This window comes from Astatotilapia calliptera, chromosome 2 (genome assembly GCF_900246225.1).
Source record: "Astatotilapia calliptera chromosome 2, fAstCal1.2, whole genome shotgun sequence".
In the NCBI taxonomy this organism is placed as follows: Eukaryota; Metazoa; Chordata; class Actinopteri; order Cichliformes; family Cichlidae; genus Astatotilapia; species Astatotilapia calliptera.
The window spans coordinates 36,078,509-36,092,861 of record NC_039303.1 but is presented as its reverse complement, the minus strand read 5'-3'; the positions used below and the strand labels follow the sequence as shown (position 1 = coordinate 36,092,861).

General features: G+C 44.6%; 1 protein-coding gene across 2 annotated transcripts in view; it reads right to left on the bottom strand.

Annotated features, from left to right (window-relative positions):
- The window catches only part of glra4a (glycine receptor, alpha 4a), a 49,853-nt gene extending 35,778 nt beyond the window's left edge, over positions 1-14,075 (bottom strand). Inside the window, exon 1 of one of the 2 annotated variants that reach the window (XM_026146229.1) lies at positions 13,176-14,075. In XM_026146229.1, the coding sequence (XP_026002014.1) occupies positions 13,176-13,243 (68 nt within the window). In that variant the 5' untranslated portion in view covers positions 13,244-14,075. The remainder of the gene's footprint in view (positions 1-13,175) is intronic. The other variant, XM_026146219.1, reaches the window with a different exon arrangement.
- Between the last annotated feature and the right edge of the window lie 278 nt (positions 14,076-14,353).

Below are 14,353 nucleotides of genomic sequence, written 5' to 3'. Positions count from 1 at the left end.
TGATGGAACAGCAGAGTCACATGCAAACAGTCACTAAATGCCATCATGTCAGTATGGCATTTACCTAATTGAAGAACTAAGGCACTACTGAAGGCAAAAGGGGCTTTCAACCGGGTACTAGCAAGATGTACCTAAATAATGTAGCCAGTGAGTGAGTGAGTCTCACACACACACACACACACACACACACACACACACACACACACACACCTAGTGAAAACTATGGTGCCATGTTTTGGGAGAAGACTGTATCTCATAGTTACCAAAACACCAAACAACCCCCACTCCCAAAAAAATAAGTTCCAAAGTCTTCAAACAACATTTCTCAACATGACCCTTATCATCTACTGCAGCGGTCCCCAACCCCCGGGCCTCGGACCGGTACCGGTCCGTGAGTCGTTTGGTTCCGGGCCACCAGAGCTGAGGCTCAGGTGTGAAATGTGTGGTTTTCAGGGTTTTTATTGGTTTTCAGCGTTATTTTGTTATCGTTTACTCGGTTTTCCTGGGTCTTTTCACGTGTGTTATGAATAAATTTTCTTTTTTTCGGTACCGGTACTAGTTTTATTTTGTTGTATTTTTCCGCGACACCTTAAAGGCCGGTCCATGAAAATATTGTCGGGCATAAACCGGGCATAAAAAAAGGTTGGGGACCGCTGATCTACTGTACATACATAATGCATAAAATCAGAGCACAAGTTAGACAAGTTAAAAAAAGGAAGAAAAAAAAAAAAACAAGCAAAATGATTAATACATTGTGGTATGCTGCTGTTCGACTGTTAGCTAGCTGTAGCCTGCAATATTTGTCTGACAAAGCTGACACAGCCCTATGTAATTAATGATTGATTATAGCATGGTCACTCTAAATGGCTCGGTTAATGACTTTCGGATTCAATTACAAAGCAGCTCTTCAGCTTGACTCCACTGGCCACTTCTTCTTTTGGCCAGCAGCGTATTATGAGGTCTTGCTTTCTGAGACCACACTTTTCCCCCCTCACTCTCAAAGTGAAGTTTAATCAGCAAGGCCCATCTGGTCAGATGTAATGACATGATGGAGGGTTTCATAATGGTTCCCCACTTCATGATTCTAATTGTAGAGAGCATAATGACCTACAATGGTGAACCTCAGAGCCAAAGTGCTCTCCTAGTCAATAAGTGGGTATTTTTAATTTGCTAGAGCTAGAGAAGAAGAGTGGAGAGCTCCCCTTTATTGCATTACCTTACCACTGTGTCACATTTTCTTATCCAGACACTGGAGAGAGTTAGATTGTATGCTGGATTGTTTTGGCTGCAAAGATGCAGCAACATGTATTTGCAGAACACACCTGTGGTTTTATAACCCTGATGAAGCCACCTGAAACCTTCACACCTACCGCGCCTCCACCTCAGCTGGCTGGCTGCCTTCTGCAACCAAAACTAAAATAAAGAACTGCGACACTAGCAGTTTGACTGTGAAGCCAGTCCATTGTTAGAATCAAGAACAAGTAAGATTTGGCACAAAGACTATGGTATAGAGCTTTACTCAGGTATACAAATCAAACAAGTTCTTGCACTGAATTATTTAAGCAAGCAGTGAATGGAGCACAATTTACAACATTTTAAAGCACAACATAATCTAAAAGAGTCGGGGTGCTGCGTAGAATGTAAGTTAGTGAGTTGAAGAATTATAGAAGGCAAGTAGTTAAGCATACAGTTTTAAGGATGCCATCATCTACAGGTTTTAATATCAATAAATGATTCAGAGAATAAAAAACAAACAAACAAAACTATATACAAAGAAGACGACCCATAAAACTATTATTTGCAGATACCATCTTTGGACAGGTAGTTGCTTTATAAACAGGCTCATTTCTAGAATATTGCACGGCCTCCGGTACATTTTGGCAAACAACTGTCAGCGAAAACATATCTGTATGTAAAATTACATATTAAACCTAAAAAAAAAAGCAAAAGGAAAAAAAACAAGCATGAAATAGATTATGAAATACTGCTGTTACTCTATAAACTAAAACAATTGCCAGATAGAAACTGTATATGTAGATCTGAAGAGTTTCCTGATCGGCAGAAACTTAAAAAAATAAAATAAAACAAAACAAATAAAGGAAATAAAACATTTGTTTATGTGGGTTTGTGAGAAGACCCACATAAGGAATGAGGGTATCGATTAAGTTGGCTTAATTACCTTTTGCAATTCTTGGCTACTTTAGGGGTTAACGCAGAGAAGGGAACTACTTCAACTTAAACCGTGCAGTTTTTCATCTTAGCCCACGACTGATGGACAGCTCTACTTAAATTAATAATGAAGGGATTGCATCAGGAGATGAACATGAAGTTTTGGTTTGTTTACTCAAAAGAAAGAAAGATGCTAAAAAGTTCTCCATTACCTGAGGAAAACTGCAGAGGCTACATAAAAATATTGATGCACGTCTGAAAGGTTTTTGGAGGTTCCCTCCATAACCAGTGGACAATGTTGCATTTAATGCTCTTTCAGCTTAGCATTAGCTGGCTACATATCTTTAAAGATTAAAAGTTTACCCTGAGCTGATGCGCATCAGTTACGCTTCATGATGCATTTATTATTCAGTGGCTTGGGGTTTTGATTTCAGCTGGCGGCAGAGGCATGTCAAAAATACATGGTTTAGTGTGGACAGGAAAAGACAGGCAGAGACCCAGTTCTCATCCTGAATACAAAACTGGTTTATGATATGAATGATCGTAGCCATTTAACTCATGGTTGGATTTTGTAACTGGCATATTTGCCCATATAAAATCCCTGAGGACAAAAACACTGTTTTCATCCACCAGCACCTGAAAACTATTCCAATCTGTCAAATGAGGCCATTACACACTTTTGATTTAACTAAAAAAGGGAAAGGTTATATGTGGTTTAACTGAAACATATGTCAAATAATCAGTCACATCTCTCAGCCTGAGGTGTCAGTTGACCAGTGAAGGAACAGGCCAGCTGCTAGAGACCATCACTGAACTGTCACCTCCACCATACATCCAAATACAAATCTAATGCCCACTGAAGAAATGGGTAGATCTATGTCAGACAGTGCCTCCTTGACAAGGGTGTGACTGTGTGCTACCCTTTTATTAAAAGCTGCACTTAAATAGAAGATAGATGTTCATTTTGCCTTTTTCCAGCTGCACAGAGTTATTAAAAACTGAGAATGTGCAGAAAAAAATATGTTTTTTCCCCCTTTCCTTGGTAAAGTAGTATTTATTTATTGTCATTGTCAAGAACAATGAAATTGCGTTTGGGGCTTCCATACAACCCAAAAAAGAAGAAAATAATAAATACTCCTTAAAACCCAAGTGTACATATTTAACCCAGTGTGACTCCAATGCAATAAGACAATCCTTAGCAATAATGTTCGTAGAAATTCAGACAAAGACCTGAGAAACATGACAAAATACAACAATGCACCCATTCAATATTATTGTACTGTGAGATATGATATCAGATATGATAGTTATCTATTTAAGAAAGAGGGGGGGGGGGGGCAGGAGGGGGAAGAGAATAAAGATATGATGCACCAATGCAGACCAGTTCATTGCTATTAAGAAGTTGGATATGGTTATTGTCCGTGAGAGGGGGGCAGAGAGTTCAGGAGCCTCACAGCCTGTGGATACAGGCTGTTGGCCAGTCTGGATGTTCTGGCCTGTATAGACCTGTACCTTCTCCCTGAGGGCAGCAGATGGAAAAGGTGGCGCGCAGGGTGATGTTGGTCCCGCAGGATACTGTGCACCCTCCTCAGACAGCGAGTGGGGAAGATATTACTGATCTCTGGCAGACTTGTTCCAATAATTCTGCCAGCTTCTTTCACCACCCGCTGGAGTGCTTGCTGATCGGCCTTGGTGCAGCTGGGGAACCACACTAGAAATCCATACGTCAGAACGCTGCTGATGGCACAGTTGTAGAAGTTCAACATCAGAGATCTGGGAATGTGTGCGCTCCGCAGTCTCCTCAGGTAGTAGAGGCGCTGTTGGGCCTTCCGTACAACTGAGGTGATATGGTTGCCCCAGGACAGGTCCTCGGTCACAGTTACCCCCAAGAATTTAAAACTGCTCACCCTCTCCACCGCCTCACTGCCAATGAAGAGAGGCAGATGGTTGTTATGACCCCTCTTCCGGAAATCTACAATGATCTCCTTGGTCTTTTTGGTGTTTAAGACCAAGTTATTGTCGTGGCACCATGACTCTAGTTGTTGCACCTCTGTCCTATAGTTTGTCTCATCGTTGTTGGATATAAGTCCGAGCACTGTAGTGTCATCTGCAAACTTAACAATGAGATTGGACGCGCAGGAGGAAATACAGTCATGGGTGAAGAGAGTGTATAGCAGAGGGCTCAGAACACACCCCTGAGGGGCACCGGTGTTGACCACAAGGGTGGAAGAGGTGTTCTTACCCACTCTGACACTCTGTCTACAGTTAGTGAGGAAGTCCACAATCCAGTTGCACAGAGAGGAGTTAAGTCCCAGTTGGTGGAGTTTGGGACGGAGTTTGTATGGCCGGATGGTATTAAAAGCCGAGCTGTAGTCTACAAAGAGGAGCCGTGCATAGGTGTTCCTGTGTTCCAAGTGCTTCAGTAATGTGTGCAGCACTGTGGCGATCGCATCCTCGGTTGACCGGTTCTCCCTGTATGCAAACTGGTGCGAGTCCAGGGATGGTGGAAAAGCAACTCTGATGTGTTTAATGACCAGTCTCTCCAGGCATTTGGCGGGAATGGGGGTGAGTGCCACAGGTCTGAAATCGTTCAGACATGTGACATTTGACTGTTTTGGGATGGGAACGATGGTTGCTGCTTTGAAACAGGATGGTACCAGTGAACAGGACAACGAGGTGTTATATATAGAGGTGAAGACGTCCGCCAGGTCCGCAGCACAGTCTTTTAGCACCCGGCCCAGCACTCCATCCGGCCCGGCCGCCTTCCTGGTGTTAATGCTCCGGAACACACGCCTCAGCTCATGAGTGCTCAGGACCGGAGCAGGGTCGGTTGAGGGGAGAGGGGACAGGACAGGGTCGGTGTTCTCCCTGTCAAAACGGGCATAAAAGAGATTTAGATCCTCAGCCAGAGTAGAACTGTCGGCTGAGGGTGATGGTGTTCTTCTTTTGTAGTCCGTGATAGCCCTGATGCCCTCCCAGACCTGCCTTGGGTTTGTGTTGTTCTCAAACCTGGCCTCGATACGCCTCCTGTGCTGCTGCTTGGCAGTCTTGATGCCTCTTCTCAGGTTGGCCCTGGCAGCACTGTATGCCTCCTGGTCCCCGGATTTGAAAGCGTTGTTCCTTGTTCTAATAAGTTGTTGAACTCCGTGTGTCATCCAGGGTGGATTATTAGGGAACACACGGAATCGTTTCCAAGTTGTTACATTGTCCACACAGAAACAGATGTAGTCCAAGCCATACTTAACTTTTATGATATCCTCATTGGAATCTGAAGATTACAAGTGCAAAAACATGAACTCTTTGTTTATCTTTTGAGGACTTTTTTGTCTATTGGGTTAATATTTCATTGATAAGCATGCCTCTACTGCTCATGGCGGTGGTGGCTGTGGAGAGCAAACCGTCTGCTCGCCTCTTGTATCCAGCTTGGCTCTCATTTTTTCGTCATTAACTCACATAAACATCCCATCTGTTCTCCTTTCACACTTCCTTTTGCCAGTACTCCTTGCTGCTCTAATCTGTGTATCAGCCAAGCATGTGGGGATTTTCTGTGTTTTTGGAAAGAATGAGAAAACCCCAAAAGTGTTTGTTAAAGTCTAACTCAAGGTGAAATCACTGTTAGACCCTACCGATTTGTTTCTTTGTCTTGCCATGTGCAGCCGTCTTTTAAAACCCCGCTACACACGTCACATGTGAAGTTTAATTTTCAAAGGGTTTAAAAAAATGCATGGAAAAGTTTTCTCTGATGGAAGTGCCAGGCATTTTCTCACCGGGATTTTCCCCATGCAAGTGTTTTGGACAACTCCTTGTGGGCTGCAAAATGTTTAAAGTGAAGGCACACAATCTTTGCAGTCCTCTTCTCTCTGCTGTTTACTAGCCTCCAGATATTGCTTTGCTGTTGCAGATACTTCTGTACCAGCTGGGAGGACCATCAGAATTTAATTAAAAGCTATCACAGAAAGATTTTGTCCTCGCCCAGAAACCGAGCTTTTGAAGTCTGTATTGGCTAAAAATCGTATTTACTTCTTTCCAGTGAACTTACTATAAAGAAATCCTTTTTCTGTTCTTTAGCAGTTGTTTTAGAACGGGCTTCAAAAGAAACATCAAGCTTGCTAAATGTCAATTAGCACTGTTATGGCAGACATTTTATTCCAAAAAGACATCGATTCCTGCATCTTAACTTTTCTACAAACCATTTTCATGAAATTTGACATAAGGTTAAAAAAAAAGCTGACATGCCATTAGATCAGCTCACTGGCCAAAACTGATCCCCTTGGACTGTATATCGCATAGATTTTGATATACATCTTTAAAATGCTTGTCTCACAAGCCTTAAGAACAGCAACTTTTCAATTTGTAATAGTACAGTTGTGGCGGACCACTAGAGGGCTCCACTCACACCCGTGTTGAGGAAGTGTGTTGCTGTGTTTTGTGGCGCGATGTGTTCAGTTGATGTTGGAGAGGAATAAAGAAGGAGTGAGAACGGAGAGCTCTGTGTCGTCCATGCTTACCTCCACATTGGTGACCCATGACTCGAGCAAGCTACAGACCGAGGATAACACAGACTCCGCTATGGATGCATCAGCGGCCGCCGGTCCCCCGCCTCCTGCTGCAGCTACGTTGCAACTGACGGACTTTTAGCTCCACGATCCCCCGTCGTGGTTCGTGCACGTGGAGGCTCAGTTTGCCCTTTGCGGCATCTCAGCTGACGACACGAAGTATCACCATGTGGTGGACTCGCTCGACCCGCTGGCCACCCGTCGCGCGATGACTCTCCTCTGGGACCCACCCGCCCAAGGGGAATACGCCGCCCTTAAAGAGCTGCTTCTTCGGCGCTATGCCCTCTCCAACGCTGAACGAGCCAAAAAGCTCCTCACCCTGTCAGACTTGAGTGGCGGTACTGCTCTCGAGCTCATGGAGAACATGTTGCCGTTGCTCATGCCGGATGACGGGGGAGTCCAGAGCGCGTCGCTGCCTGCCGCCTTACGCTTTCACCGCCCAGGGTAACGGACCCGCCAGTGCACCGTAGCAGCCGCGACCGCTGGCAATACAGAAAGGCTGCTCTTCATAGAGGACTCGCGCTCTGGGAGACGTTTTCTCGTGGACTCCGGCTCCCAGAAGACCCACCTTCCCCCTACCACTGCCGACAGACTAGCAGGGAACTTTGGCCTGCCATTCGTTTTTGTTTACCTGGATGATATATTGGTGGCCAGCTGCTCAGCGAGCCAGCACGAGTCCCATCTGCGCCAGATTTTCCAGTGTTTGGCAGCGCACGGCCTGATCATCAACGCTTCCAAGTGCCAGTTTGGGTTGCCTGTTCTGGATTTCCTCGGGCACCGCATTTCCGCTGAAGGTGTGGTTCCGTTGCCCGACAGAGTCCAGGCCGTTTCGACTTTTCCCCGTCCCATGTCGGTTGAAGTGTTGCAGGAGTTCTTGGGGATGATCAATTTTTACAACCGCTTTCTCCCCAGAGCTGCCCACCTGCTACAGCCGCTCTATGCTGCCTTAAAAGGTAAAACAGCCAAAGATCCTGTTGACTGGCTGCCGGAACGCGTCCAGGTGTTTTCCGCAGCCAAGTCTGCGCTGGCTGATGCCGCCCTGCTGGCCCACCCGTTTTCGTCAGCGGCGATCGCGTTGACCACCGACGCGTCCGACGTGGCAGTGGGTGCTGTGCTGGAACAGTGGGTTTCAGGTCTCTGGCAACCGCTCGCCTTCTTCAGTCGTACGCTCTGGGATGCCGAACGCAAGTACAGTGTTTTCGACAGGGAGTTGCTGGCCCTGCACCTCGCGACACGACATTTTCGTTTTTTCCTTGAGGGTTGCAACTTTACTGCGTACGTTGACCACAAACCTTTGAAGTTTGCCATGTCCAAGGTCTCTGACCCATGGAGCGCACGCCAGCAGCGCCAGTTGGCGGCTATTTCAGAGTTTACCACAGACATTCAGCATGTGGCTGGTAAGTCCAATCACATGTTGGTTTCTCCGATGTATGTCAGCGTCGACTACGCTGCCATGGCCGCTGGGCAACGTGCTGACCCGGACGTCCTTGCCCTTCAGTCAACGAAAACGGACCTTATGCTGGAGGACACCCCTGTGTGGGACGGCGGTCCGCACCTGCTTTGCGATGTTTCCACCGGCCGCCCCCGCCCGGTGGTTCCCCTTTCATGGCATCGTTATGTTTTTGACTCGGTGCATGCCCTCTCTCATCCCGGCGTCCGGGCCTCGGTCAAGCTGGTCAGGGCCAGGTTCGTTTGGCCGGGCCTTCTCAAAACGGTGAAAGACTGGGCTTGTATCCCATGCCAACGCTCGAAAATCCACAGGCATACGCAGGCACCCCTCGAACCTTTCCGCGTCCCCGGTAGGCGTTTCGATTACGTTCATGTGGACCTGGTTGGTCCCTTGCCGCAGTCACAGGATTTCACGCACCTTTTGACTGTGGTGGACTGCACGACCAGGTGGCCGGAGGCGGTACCCCTGGCATCCACGACAGCGGTGACAGTGGCCAGAGTATTTTTGTCAACGTGGGTTTCGTGTTTCGGTCCCCATGCTGACATTACCTCCATCCACCATATGACGGGCCATACAGGGTTCTTAAACAGGGCGAAAAACATTTCATTTTGGACTTTGGTGGTCGGCAGGAGGTTGTCTCTGTTGACAGACTTAAGCCTGCACATGTTATGCAAGATGATCAAGTGGTCCCGGCCCAGGCCACTTGCCGCAGCCACCCACCTGCCACCGGGCTGATGGGTTCTGTTTTTTCCCCCAGGAGCGTCCCACAATCAACGGAGCCCGAGTTATCTGCAGCTTTTTCTGACCGCCAGTGCCAGCCTCGCTCCCGAGCTGGGTCTTCCTCTGTCAGTTCCCCACCCCCCTGGTTCAGCCGTTCCGGCTGTTTGCTTAAACCCCGGGTCCTGGACTAGTTCTGCTGGGTGTTCGGGGGGGGCATGTGTGGTGGATCACTAGAGGGCTCCACTCACACCCGTGTTGAGGAAGTGTGTTGCTGTGTTTTGTGGCGTGATGTGTTCAGTTGATGTTGGAGAGGAATAAAGGAGTAGTGAGAACTGAGAGCTCTGTGTCGTCCATGCTTACCTCCACACAGTAACCCTTTTCCAGTCACTTCCCCCATCACAAATATTTGAAGGACAATCCTAAGCTGGTCAATATCTTCCAGTAGATGTATTCAGCTAAAGCACATTCCAGTTTAAGGTAGAAGTCAGAGTTTCCAACTGGAACGCCCCCTCAAGTCGGATTTCCAAATCTGAAATTCGGAGCTGCCTGGCCAACCCCAGATTAACAATCCAAGATGGCGGCAGTGAACATAAACCTTGCTAAGGAGCAAAACAAATCCTGTTTTTTCTCGATTTTCCAACTTCACTACTGGAACATGCTCAACTCTACAGTGACATCACTCCTAGTTCAGACTTATTCTGTTATTATAACTGCAGTAACACTAGAAGTATCTCAGTGGTGTACACATCATTTCAATACAATGTTTTAATTAGGCCAGTTAGTCACTGAGACACAAATCTTTTTTTAAAGCGTTCAAAATTTTAAGTTAGATTTTCCTTGCAAATGCAGTGACACTGCATTAAAACTACTCCTCAATTTATAAACTAAATATGAGAAACCGAACGTGCCAGCAATGCAGTGAAGAATCTAAAAAGTAAAAATAACTTCTTTTATGTCTCTAACTGGGTTGCAGAATTTTTGATCATGTTTATCTCCAAATATGTCACTCATATAACGTTTAATGTTTATGGCTGACCTATTTTCTCAAGTTGAGGTTTGGGGTCATGTTAAGTCTTTATCTACTCCAATTAATGCATTACAGTTAAGAGGGAAAGATCCCATGCCTCCTCTTGAACTACCATGCTCTCACGTATGCCTGCCTGTGCGTGCACACACACTCACTCACTCACACTCTAATCAGGCTCGCAAATGCCCAGCTCCATCTGATAAGACTTACTCTCTGATATTTTTTAAGCTCTGACTCATGATCTCTAGCTGACTGCAGGCAAGGACAGCAGAGATCCTTGGTGTGCAATCCTCTGCCCTTCACTTCATGCAATCCACTACTCTTCTCTTGCAATTTCCCAGTACACATGTCAGATGACCAGAGGTCAGGGACATATTTGCACAATTTCCTCTGATGTGATGTTCACATGGTGAAGACTTCATGTGTGATAGTTTGGCTATTTTTTTTATTACAGTATCAACAACCAACTCGTTTTTCACTGAACACCCCAAAGAGAAAAATTCAAGTTCTACCATGTGGAAAGTCCCATTCAGACAACACATCAAATGGTGTTAGTCAGAGGTGACGGTGGCAGAAGTTCTCTGTTGTAATGTGGACCTCTTTTGCTAATTTGCAGCTAATTATTATTTTTTTAATTCTTGGATTTGGCTAGAGTAGCTTCGCATAACTCAGTTTTTTTTTAAACCTCATGCTGAGCCATGTTGCAGCCTCTCAATTCATCTGCTGTCTGAAACAAGCCATTTTGGCTCCTTTGCTTTCAAGGCCAGCCTCTCTTTGACCTAACTTACTTCTGATAGGATGCCGCTTATAAACAGGAAGTTTGAACAGCAGTTGGGTGTGGCTTCCATACTCGCAGCAGACCTGTGTGCCTGGAGTACCTTATTAGAGACAATCACTCTTATGAAAATCATATAGAGTCATTAATAGAGAAAAACAAAAAGTGAAGCCTGAGCTTTAGGCTCACGTGGATTGCTTCAATTTTATCTGACACTTGGCCGTGTTTAAGTGAATATTATCAACTTTAAGACTATAACAGAAAAAAATGAAAACATAATTGGTCCACTTTCATAGCTCCCCATTATAATGTGCGTTCTAAAAAAAAAAAAAAGAGGCAGTATGACTAAAACAAAAACTCATGACTAAGCCAAAGCTAATTTCTTTAGCTGTTTTCACATTTTCTGATCCAGCTTTACTTTATTTAAACAGTTATTTTAAATCAAGTTCAGGAAACCCTGTTCTGCAAATGCACACAATATTTTTCACAGCTAATATTTTAAAAGGTGTTGGCAATAAGGTGTTAGCAAGAACATTTACAGTGGCACTGTTCTGTTAAAGTGTCCAGTAAACTGTAACGGTGAGCAAGCACGAACCATAGCAAGGGAAACAGCTAATATAATCCAGCCAGCTGGTGTTTCTCTTGCAGTAGTGCGATAAAATGCAAAAGAAAATATCCAAAAGCCAAAAGTTTAGAAGTTATGTATAAGTTAGTTGTTTAAGTGCTGCGGACTTAAAATACGACTTGCAGCAAAGCACCATGCTTATCTTTATGTTTGTCATGTTTCAGTTCTGTGAGTGCAAGTTTTAAAGATGCTTAAATTAACATAAATCAACAACTTTGCAATTAAAACTTAGCATTTTTAAGTTTCCTCTAGCAGGGTCAGAAATTGTTGGGATACCACACAAAGAAAGGAAGTGGATGGCAGAAAAGCTTCAGGAAAAGAGAACGTGTCAGGTTTTGTTCCAGGTTGTCATTCAAGTTAAAGAGACACAACATCGCCTCTTTCTACATACACACGTCAACACATAACCATCTCCCAACCCTCAGAGTATGATAAGAACTTGGTTATTACACCCTTCGTTCCCGTTTCGCATTTCCTCTTGTTGACAAACACCCAGTCCAAAACATATGTCCATCCTGCTTGATGAGCACTATTTCACATGACATTTTTCCCCCAAATCTCTTACAGCACTTCCCACCTAACATACACCTCCCCCTCTTTCTCCATCTCGTTTCTCCTATCTGAACCATTTCTCTCCATCTACCAGCCTCATTCTCCACTTTGCTAATCTTCACACCACCTCCAGCTAAATGAATCACTCTTTCAATTTCTTGTTCCCATTTCTCCCCATCCCAGGTTGCTCCATTCCCATTTTCATCTTCCATCATTCCCCCAACATGTCCATTGACTCCATCTGATTCTGCCTGTCTTTTACACCTTAATCCCTTCCTTTTCCTTCATGCCTCCCTCCCACTCCCTCCCTACGTGGCTAGCAGAATGACTGGTAGGAGAGCATATAATTTGTCAGAGGAGGTGCTGTCAGTTGACTGCTCTCCAGGCTAAGAGCTGCTCTCCTCGCCCCTGGGTTCACGGAGTCACTGCTCTGTTCCGCTCTGGGATTATGCAGATCTTAATTCCCTTCCGCTCACACCTGAGGGTGGCAGGGCATGAAATAAGAAAAGTGTTCACTGCAAATAAAACTTTTTGCCACCAAGAGGAGGGAGAGAGGTTGAGGGAGGACGAGAGGAAGGTGACATGGAAAGAAGAAGACAGAGGAGCTTGGTTATTGTTAGATGGACTGAGTGAAAGAATGATGGCGTGGAAATAAAATGTGTTCTAGAACCCACAATGAATGATATTTCCTGCAGTAGTGAATAAACTAAGCACAGAAACAATATACTCCACTCCCAGCTCCCATTTTCAAACATGCATCCAAATGTTCAGTATGCAGCAGCTTTATTAGTTTTTATAACCCCAGCAAGCTTTGTAATCACTGGCTCCCGTTAAACTGTTCAGCACAACGACCACGATTATCCTACACTGGAGTATTAATGTAGCGATTTAAACGACCCACAAAAGCCATCACTCAACCTTTCAATGCAACCGGGAATTCCACAGGTAGTCTGACACCTCTGGGCAAACAGGGTTTAGTGACTCCGTGGTTACTTCATAGTTAGCGGCATCTTTTTGTTCTGTGCGTAAACAGCAGGTCTAGTTTTTTTAATTAATTAATTAATTAATTGGTTTCTTGCTGGTATGTACCAGTCTTCCATTCCCCCTTCCAACCAGCATTTAAAACGTTTAGATGTTAATTTCTAATAAAGTCTTTTAAATAAGTAAACAAATGACAGATGTCTTACAGCCAGTAGCGTCGATTAAAATGGTTTAAAAAAAAAAAAAGTTTATGCGAAGCAGTTGATGAGAGAGAAAATAACTCGCACAAACACTGAGAGAATAGCAGATTGCTCCCTCACCTGATAAAGACTCCTTGGAAAAAGCAGAAAGACAAGACATACAGTATCCGAATGACCTGTGGGAGCATCCTCTGGCTCGAAATCTCGCCCCACTCCCGATGAATAACTTGCAAGGTTAATTGTGGGAATCAGCAAATCCACTGAAGAATCGTGAGACCGGTGTGGAGGAAAAAGGCATCGTCTCTCTCAGTGATCCAGGCTGGTCTTTGGGTAAACTTCTCCCCCCTCCCACCAAGTCCAAGGGGGGGTGAACACATGCAAACAGCGGGCGCTGTGCTTCAGGCGGGTGGACGACACTGGTCAGACTGTCAGTGCGCTGGTGCATGTGTTCAAGGGGAGTGTCGGTTTACGCGTGGGTCTCTTTTTTCCTCTCTCCTTTTCCTTGACAATGTGGTTTCGTCTCCTTTTCACTGTATTTCCCTCCCTCGCTCCAAAACATTTGAAAGGAGTGAAGATTTAAAGGAACAGTAGCTTTTGTTTTGACGGCTGCCTCTGGTGTAATTATCCTTAATTAGAATGAAGGGAGTGAGGCCTCCGATGATGACCTAATTAGACGCTAGCTGATGACCAGTTTGGACTAAAACACTCAAAAACGTGTAAGTAAAATGTGAAAGTTCGTTTTTAAATTGTTATTATTTAAGATTTCTAGCGCAATAAAATAGCTTTCTTCAAGTATTATCCACAGCGCCACAAGCTGTTTTATGCCATTCACCATTTTGTTTTCCTGCAAGTATCAGCAGGTAATTTCCAGCAACAGTCCCCTGATAGCAATCACCTTTGACCATCACAGCCAGCAGCTTTCTATGCACAAATCTAATTAGGTGCCGTGGTTTAATTACACTTACAACATCTAGTTATCATTGGTAAACTATTGCTGTCAAAGGAGCGTGACCTGTAAATCCTTAGCCGACCAATCAGCATGCAGAATGTTAGCACTTCTGGACAAAGCTGGTTTCTAATCACTAATTTAGAAGAAAAAAAAACCCAACTAAATTACATAAGTCTTATTTATTTCAGTTCAAACAAAAAAAATCTGGGCTGTTATTTTAAAAAAGGATTATTATTATTATTATTATTATTATTATTATTATTATTATTATTATTATTATTATTATTATACCCAGGAGATGCATACCCACAGATAAACCTGCTAATTACTACTAGCAGACTAAAATGTC